Consider the following 9,070-nt stretch of genomic DNA (forward strand, 5'->3'; position numbering starts at 1 on the left):
GGGGTTGTTGGATCCATTAGGCAGGAGAAGGCTGGGGGCTTTCTGGAGGCCGTGGCAAGGACTAGCAGGGGAGGCGCAGAGTGGTGGGTAGACTGCACATTGCGGGAGCTGAAACCCCCGGAGCACAGACATTTGCTGCGTGGAGGATGGCGGCAGCCAGCTCATCCAGGTCCTCAGCCCTTGCCTGGTACAGGCGCTGCGCCTGGACAAATTGGACAAAAGCTCACCTTTGCGCTCTGGGATAGAGCAAAGTAAAACCGAAGTCGGCTTTATTCCAACCAACCAGCCAGGAGGCTCCATTTGCTCTTGGGTTTGCAGGACCTAAGACCCTCGCTGTGGAGCCTTCTGCTCTAACTTTGGTTTTGCTATCTTTCGTCCCAAGAATAGTTCCAGCATCTTCAGATGCAGGTCTGTTACCAGCATTTGTGACTCTCAATTGGAATCCGATCGATTTGGGAGAGAGATGTCTCGAGCCTTCCGTATGTGCTTCAGTCACTGTCCTCTGCAAGGCTGGGGCTGCGGCAGCCCTCGCGCTCCACCGCATCCACCCCAGACCATGAGTCTGCCCAGACCATGTGACTGCCCAGCGCGGTGTCTGCGATGGGAGATTCTAACCCGCCATATCTAGAATTGAGCCTGACCCCTAGCACCTGCTCTAAGCTGCCGCCCACCCCTTGCTCGGTTCACCTCATCACTTTCCCCCACCGCCGCGCGGACCCTACGCGCCAGCCGGGCCTCCTTGCCCCTTGCGCTCCACAGCCGCGGGACCCCGGCAAATCACATCCGGAAGAGGGGGCGCGAGGGGCGGAGCGTGCTTCAGAGGAGGGACGACTCCTCCCCCGCGCCGCTCGCGGTCCCTCCGCCGCCGCACCTCTGCTTCGCAGAACCCGCAGTCCGGCCTGCACCCTTCGAACCCCTCTAGGCTCGAGGCTCCCATCGGTGATGGCGGACGAGGGCACGGGGGCCTTGGAGAGTGCCGCGCACCCGCCAGCTGACCCTGCGCAGGACGGGGACGTGAGCCCGGCCTCTGCCGCCTGCTCCGGAGAAATGGAGGACCCAGGGCGCCCCGATCCTGCAGCTGGCCCTGGGCGCTGGGAAGCGGCCTCTGCGGCGACTGTCCCCGACCTGGAAGACGACACGGTGGGGAAGGAGGTCCCAGAAACCTGTGGCGCAGACGAATGGAAGGCTCGCCCGGGAGGCGGTGGGAGGGCCGAGGATGTGACCACCGAGAAGGGAGCCATCTTCGTGGAGGAAGCAGAGAAACCGGTGGGGGAGGAGAAGCTAGAGGTGGGCGCCAATGTCCCTGGGGACCCAGGCCCCTTCAACCTCGAACGCCTAATTGTAGACCCACTGGAGGCCATCCAGTGGGAGCTGGAGGCGGTCAGCGCCCAGGCCGACAGGGCCTACCTGCGGCTGGAGCGCCGGTTTGGGCGGATGCGCCGGTTGCACCTAGCCCGGAGGAGCTTCATCATCCAGAATATTCCGGGTTTCTGGGTCACTGCCTTCCTAAACCACCCGCAGCTGGCAGCCATGATCAGTCCTCGAGATGAAGACATGCTCAGCTATCTGATGAACTTGGAGGTGAGGGAGCTAAGGCACGCCAGGATGGGTTGCAAGTTCAAGTTCCGGTTTTGGAGCAACCCTTACTTCCGAAATAAGGTGATCGTGAAGGAGTACGAGTGTGGAGCTTCGGGCCGGGTGGTGTCCGTGGCCACTCGCATCCGTTGGCACCGGGGCCAGGAACCACCAGCCCTAGTGCACCGCAACCGGGACACTGTCCGCAGTTTCTTTAGCTGGTTCTCCCAGCACAGCCTGCCTGAGGCTGACAGGGTGGCCCAGATCATCAAAGATGACCTGTGGCCCAATCCCCTGCAGTACTACCTCCTGGGGGAGAGACCCCGCAGGGCTAGGCGGGGCCTGGCCAGATGGCCTACAGAGGCCCCTACCCGGCCCTATGGGTTCCAGTCTGGCTAAGTGGGCCTTGGGGTGGCACCTCCATGGTGACCCCCTCTGCCTTTGCCTTCTACCCGCCCACGTGTGCTCAGGCCAGCGGTGGCTATGGGTGCCTTGCTGTCAGCTTTCCCTTCTGTGCACCTTGGCTGGTCTGGATGTGTAGTGAGCTCAGCCCCAAGAGTTCCAGTCAGTCTCTGCTATTTCCATGTAAGTTTTGTGTTCGTGTCAGCATCCCAGAACTGTCACCTCTCCACCTGCACCAAGTACCCAGTGCTGTGGATGTGTGCCGCTGTCAACTTTGTGACCTGAACAGTCAATGACCTTGGCCTCTCCTGCAAACTGGGCCTCCTGGACCTGTGCCCTGGGCTCACAGTGACCCTGCCTCCTGGCTCTGGGTAGCTGAGTCTTATTGCCCAGCGTGGAGCAAGTGCATCTGGATGTTCCCACAGGCCAGCCTGCTGCCAGATGAACTACCTGCTCTCTCTGCTCCTTCTGCAGGGTGTCTGCCCACCAGGGGTGCTGCACACGAATGAGACAAAGGGCACAAAGTAGCTGTCAGCACATTGTTCTACCCTGTGTTGGTCCTCACCCCAGCCTGCCCCTGGCTTGTGCACCTCAGCAAGGCATGGCCTTGACCTTCCTGTTATGTTTAGACCAGGTCACCCTCAGCATTGTTGCCTGTTCCCGGATCACTCTCAGACATGGGCGAACTTCCCTGCAGGCGCACGAGAGAGCCCCTGAACCCTGCCTGGCTGCATGTATGTTCTGGGGGACTGCTAGGTCAAGATCCCTCCCAGGAACCCTGAGCTCTGTGCCCAGTTCTGGGACCCATGTAGAATCCAGGCCCTTGGCCAGTCTGCCTCGCCTCCACCTGCTTTTAGTTTGTCAGGGTGCATGCAGGTGCTGGCCAGAAGCATCTCTGGTCATGGGCTTGCCCACATGTCACATGATTTGTTTTTCAAAAGTGATGGCTCAGAAACAAGATAAACGAAAAGGGAGATTTTTGCAAACAGGTGAGCAGACAGCCTTTCTGGTTGAATTTGTCTCCCAAGAGGCAGAACCTGACCTGCGGGCTGGCAGCACCTTCTTCCCTTTGCCAGAGCCTGGAATCTTGGGCAGTAGACACTGTGTATTTGCTGAAGGGCCACCAGGAAGTCCCCTGGGAAGGGGCTGTTCATTATTCCTTTTTATACTGTTCTTGTAGAGGAACTTTAGCCCCCAAAGTTCTGTCCCCTCTGGGTCCAAACCCTCGTGGGCTTGTTGCCAGGTCCTCTCCCCCACCCTCGGGCTTGCAGAGCCATCTGCATAGCAGACCCCTTTCCACTGTGGAAGGCCTGGTCTGCTGCTGCAGCTGGTGGCAGTGCTCACCCCCACGAGTGTGGAGATCTTGTGCAGAGATGGCTGTCCAGCCAGAGCCAGTGGGGGCCTGGGGGAATATTAGGGGGTGGAGGAGTGGTTCCTGCTTTGTGTCCGCCAGTGTGTTCTGCAAATCGGGAGGACAGCAGGACACTGCAGCTATCCAAGTCCCTTTCGTCTGTGCTCTGTGCTTTGGATTTTGTGGCTTGGAAGGCAGACTCCTGGCAGCATCCTGTCTTCGTCCCAGTCCCCTCCCTGGGCCTGCCTGTGGCTGTTAGTATTGACCATTTGCAAAACTATCAGTGTCCATTTTCTATGCCTTTTGGAAATTCGTGTGACTCATCACAACTGCTGGACTGAGAAATGGTGTGAGCAAGATGATCAGTAGGATGGACCACAGAAGCTGGGACTGTGGGGGGAGCTCGGTCCCCCAGCAGGCTGGGGGCTGTGGGTGTCTGTGCCCCAGTGGTCCAATGGTTAACTGGCCTCGCTGTGGTGGTGAACGCTGCTTCTGCAGAGCCCAGTGTGGCTTGATCAGTACAGAATTAGTGACATTCCTGTCTTCTGTATGCATGATGAAAAAATAAAACCTTTCATCTGGGAAAATATATTGTTTCTCTCTCCCTTCTAGAACCCTGGGGAGTTAGGAGTGGTGTGGTGTGTGAAGTCTTGATTCCTTTGCATGGTGGCGCAGCCCCACCTTAGCCGGTTTCTGTCAGCGGCTCCTCTGTCTCCCCTCCATGTGCACGTGGCTGCTCCAGCACATCCTCTCAGCTGTTCCTTACTCATGCCAAAGCCCATGCCAGGCTCTGGGTTTCTGCCCTGATCTCCCTCTGGAATGTTCCTGCCTCCAACCCTTCAGAGGTTTTCCTTGCCTAGACTCCGCATAGTCACAGCCTGCCTCTTCCCCATTCTCATTCTGAAATGATCTTCCTTCCCCCACCTCAGCGTGGGGGCCTGGCTGAGTGCAGCGTGGCCTTGCAGAGTGACTGATGTGTGAGCAAGCCGTTGTGCAACGTGTGCGGGTTTCCTACTAGGGACTGGCAAAGCCCAGAACGATGTGGGGTTCCTGCTGCGGGGCTTCAGGTGGGCAAGAAGGCAAGGCAGATGGTGGAGGGGACCCAAGGGTATTCCATCCAGTCGGAGCACATCTGGGAATGAAAAAGGGTCACTGCTGGACGAGAGAGGTCATGGTCCACAGCAGTCACCCCAAGCTCAGTAGAGGGTACACCTCAGCTGAATGTGACTTGGAACTAAAGGGTTCAGACACTGGAGCTGGCCTTGCAGGACTGGGTGGGAGTTTGGCACCTGGGGCCGGTGAAGGGAAAGAATTCTTGGCAGAGCGAATAGCTGAACACAGCTCTTTCCTAGTGACTAGGAAGGCACTGTGTGTTAGGGACACTGCACCCTGCGCTCGGTCACCTGGGAGACCCAAGGCTAGGAGACAAGCCACTTGTTGAAGAGGAACCCTGAAGGCCACACCAAGGCATTGCCCTGTTGGAGGAGGGTGGTGTCAGGTGAGGTGCAACCTCAACGGGGCTGCTGTAGGCAAGGGAGCAGACTGGGTGGCCCAGATCTCTAGTGTTTTCCATTTGAGCCTTACCTTTCCATCTAGGCTACAACTCTTCCAGGAAGTCCTCCAGGTTGTGACCGTTCTTTCCCCTACCTGCATTAACTTGCTGTCTTCCAAGTACAGCTTAACCCGGAATTGGGGACAACAGAGCTTGCACCTTCTGGGTTTCTCTTTTGTTCCAAACACCTGTCTCTGATGCTCCTGGCAGAATGAGGGCAAGCGTGGCAATGCTGGAAGCTGGTGCCTGATTGCCTCACCTGACCTGCACCTGGTAGTTGGCAGGTGCACTTGGGCTCCTGCAGATCCGAGGCCAGGAGCCAGGAACTTCTTCCGGGTCTCCCTTGCGGGTGATTGGGCCATCTTCAACTACCTTCCCAGGCTACAAGCAGGGAGCTGGATGGGAAGTGGAGCCGCTGGGATACGAGCCAGCGCCCATATGGGATCCCATAGAGAAACTGAAGATATTCTGACAGTTGCTAGCATTGTGGCACCATGAGCTAAGCTGCTGCTTGCAAGGCAGTGCCCCATATCGGAGGCTCCGATATTGTAGTCCCAAGTTTGAATGGCTGCTCTGTTCCTGATTCAACTTCCTGCTAAAGTGCCAAGTGGACCCATGCCACTGATGTTTGAGACCTGGATGGAGTTCCTGGTTCCTGGCTTCAGCTGGTCAACTCCTCGCCGTTGTGGCTTCTGAAGGAACGAATCAGAGATGGTCCTCTCTGTATCACTCTGCCTTTCAAAAAAAAAAAGCATTTTTGACAAGGATGCCAAAACCATTCAGTGGGAGAAAAGAATGGTCTGTTAACAAATGGTGTTGGGGAAACCAGATAACCACATGCAAAAGAATGAATCTGGGCCATGACCTTATCACACATGAAAGTTAATGCAAAATGAACCAGGTCTCATAGCTAACATTGAAAATCTACAAAAAACCCAAAAAGCTTTGGGCCCAGCATGACAGCTCCATTGGCTAAGCCTCCACCTCCAAGAACAGCATCCTGTATGGGCATCAGTTTGTGTCCCAGCTGCACCACTTCCTTTCCAGTTCCCTGCTTGTGGCCTGGGAAAGCAGTTGAGGATGGCCCAGAGCTTTGGGAACCTGCATCTGCTTGGGAGACCCAGAAGAGGCTCCTGGCTCCTGGTTTTGGGTTGGTTCAGCTAGCCGTTGCGGTTGCTTGGGGAGTGAATCAACGGACAGAAGATCTTCCTCTTTGTCTCTCCTCCTCTTTGTATATTATATATATATATATATATATAAAACAAATAAAATCTTAAAAAAAGAGATGATATCATTTGCATCAAAATGCTTGCAAATGGAGTACTTGCTAAGTAAGATAAACCAGAATTGGAAAGATAAATGTAGCGTGTTTTCCCATACATATGGAAGCTAAATTTTTTTGATTTTCCCACTTTTTAGATGATATTTACGTAGTTGATCAGGGTGGGAACGATCAAGGCTTAGGGAGTAGCGAGTGTGATCACTGTTCCCAAACTTCTATTCCTTTTCCCATTGCTGGGGGAGGGGAGAGGTACGGGGAGAGGCCTCCCAGCCATCCCAGTACCCGAGGATGGGGGATGGCCACCCAGTATCAATCCAGGGTCACAATGTGGTACATGCTCTGAAGGCTCTGTCCAGGTGGATGCAATAATTCTGAAATGCTGTCAATCTCGCAGATCTATGAATGAGGAATCCCTTCCAGTGTCCATTGGCTGACACTGTCAACTTTAGTCTCCACTTGCCCAGATATTTGCTGTCACTGTTTGGCTGGGGTAGTTCTCCATTCTCTGCTATGTCCTCTGCAGGCCCCAATGGACTAACATATCCTCTATGTGCACCATGGCCTGCTGTCCAGCCCTCCATCCTTTACACTGAGGAGAACCAGTTTTCCTAGGTGGGCTCATGGACCCGGGCCAGGTGACCTAGGCCAAGCTGGTTCCCCAAACCTGGGTTCATGGACCCAACACCCCAGAACCCGGGCCAGGTTACCTGAGACCCATTGGACCTTCTACTCCTGGAGCTCATGGAGCCAATACCTACCACACAGTCAGGCTTAAGGACCTGAGCCTGGCAAAATAGGTCTGGCTAGATCCCCCCACCCCCAGGGCTCATGGACCCAACACTCACCAGAAAGCTAACATTTTTTTAAAAAGCAAAAGTAGAAATGTATGATCAGTTTTCCTGTAAATACAGTGCTTTGTCAAATTTTGCTTTAAATCATTATAAAAAAATTTAAGAATATTTTCAATGACAGCTTTAAAATTCCCTGTATATAAGTGACACAAATATCCTTTCATTAACTTATAATACAAAATTTCAAATTATTAATAAAAGAATGGGCAAGGGATGGTGCAGTGGCATAACAGACTAAGCCTCCAACTGTGGTGTTGGCTCTCGTCTCTTAGTTGCCTTTTTTTTAAAGATTTATTTATTTTTATTGGAAAGGCAGATATACAGAGAGAAGAAACAGAGAAGATGATCTTCTGTCTGATGACTAACTCCCCAAGTGACCACAAAGGCCAGTGCTGCGCTGATCTGAAGCCAGGAGCCAGGAATTTCTTCCAGGTCTCCCACACAGGTTCAGGGTCCCAAGGCTTCGGGCCTTCCTCGACTGCTCTCTCAGGCCACAAGCAGGGAGCTGGATGGGAAGTGGGCAGGAGGAACATGAACTGGTGCCCATATGGGATCCCGGCTAATGCAAGGTGAGGACTTTAACCACTAGGCTACTGCACCAAGCCCTAGTATTGTCTTTAAAAAGCAATAAATTTTTTTTCTTAGATTTTATTTTTATTAGAAAGGCACTTACAGAAAGGAAAGAAATAGAGGGTCCCAAGGCTTTGGGTTGTCCTTGACTGCTTTCCTAGGCCACAAGCAGGGAGTTGGATGGGAAGCAGAGCTGCTGGGATTAGAACTGGCACACATATGGGATCCTGGTGGGTTCAAGGCGAGGACTTTAGCTGCTAGGTTGCCGTACCAGCCCTGCAAAGGGCAAATATTACACTTCACTCACATGCGGGCCCTCAAGGAGTCAGGTTTGCACACAGAAAGCAGAGTGGTGGTTACCAGGGAAATGGGGACTAATGACTTGGTGGGCCTGAGTTTCAGTCTGGGATGATAGAACATGTTCTGGGGGGACAGTGGTCATGGCTCAGAACCAAGTGACCATACTTAATGTACAGAACGGATACATTACACAGTTAAAACAAAGGGGCTGGTACTGTGGCCCAATGGGTGGGTCACTGCCCATGATGCCTGAAGACCATGACTGCTGGTGAATCCCAGCTGCTCTGCTTCTGTATCAATTCCCTGATAATGCATCTGGGAAAGCATCACATTATCCCAGTGCTTGGGCCCCTGATAAAACCCTCAGGAGAGCCAGATGGAGTTCCAGGCTCCTGTCTTTACCTTGTCCAGGCCTGACCATGGAGGCCATTTGGGTACTGGACCAGCAGATACAAGATCTCTCTGGCTTGCCTTTTCTCTAGCTCTGCCATTAGAGTAAATCTTTTCGAAAACAGAAAATTATAGGACCCGGCACGGTGGCCCAGTGGCTAAAGTCCTCACCTTGAATGTACTGGGATCCCATACGGATGCTGGTTCTAATCCTGGCAGCCCTGCTTCCCATCCAGCTCCCTGCCTGTGGCCTGGGAAAGCAGTCGAGGACAGCCCAAGGCCTTGGGACCCTGCACCTGTGTGGGAGATCTGGAAGCTCCTGATCAGCTCAGCTCTGGGCATTGCAGCCATTTGGGGAGCTCCGTAAATCTGACATATCTTTCCAACAAAAATAAATCAATCTCTTATTTTCATTGGAACGGCAGACTTATTGAGATAAGGAGGTACAGATATAGCTTCCATCCACTAGTTCATCCCCAAGTGGCTGTAATAACTGGAGCTGAGCTCATCTGAAGCCAGAAGCCAGGAGTCAGGAGCCAGGAGCCTCCTCTGGGCTACTCACTCAGGTACAGGGCCCCAAGACCTTGGACCGTCCTTTATTGATTCCCCAGACCACAAGCAGGAGGCTGAATGGGAAGTAGATCATCTGGGACATGAATCAGCACCCATATGGTATCCTGGTGCATACAAGATGGGAACTTTAGCTACTAGGCTACTGCGCCAGGCCCAAAATAAATCAATCTTAAAAGATTTAGAGAGGAGAGGTGCAAAGGAAATGATCTTCCATGCACTGGTTC

General features: G+C 53.6%; 1 protein-coding gene across 1 annotated transcript; it reads left to right on the plus strand.

Moving 5' to 3' along the window:
• Positions 1-758: 758 nt before the first annotated feature.
• Positions 759-3,915, plus strand: LOC121157417 (putative testis-specific Y-encoded-like protein 3). The gene has a single exon (XM_040981658.1). It carries the CDS (start codon positions 943-945, stop codon positions 1,972-1,974), a length of 1,032 nt encoding a protein of 343 aa, XP_040837592.1. The 5' UTR covers positions 759-942; the 3' UTR covers positions 1,975-3,915.
• The last annotated feature ends 5,155 nt before the right edge of the window (positions 3,916-9,070 follow it).

This window comes from Ochotona curzoniae, unplaced genomic scaffold, assembly GCF_017591425.1.
Source record: "Ochotona curzoniae isolate NIBS_2020 unplaced genomic scaffold, NIBS_Ocur_1.0 contig_3520, whole genome shotgun sequence".
Classification (NCBI taxonomy): domain Eukaryota; kingdom Metazoa; phylum Chordata; class Mammalia; order Lagomorpha; family Ochotonidae; genus Ochotona; species Ochotona curzoniae.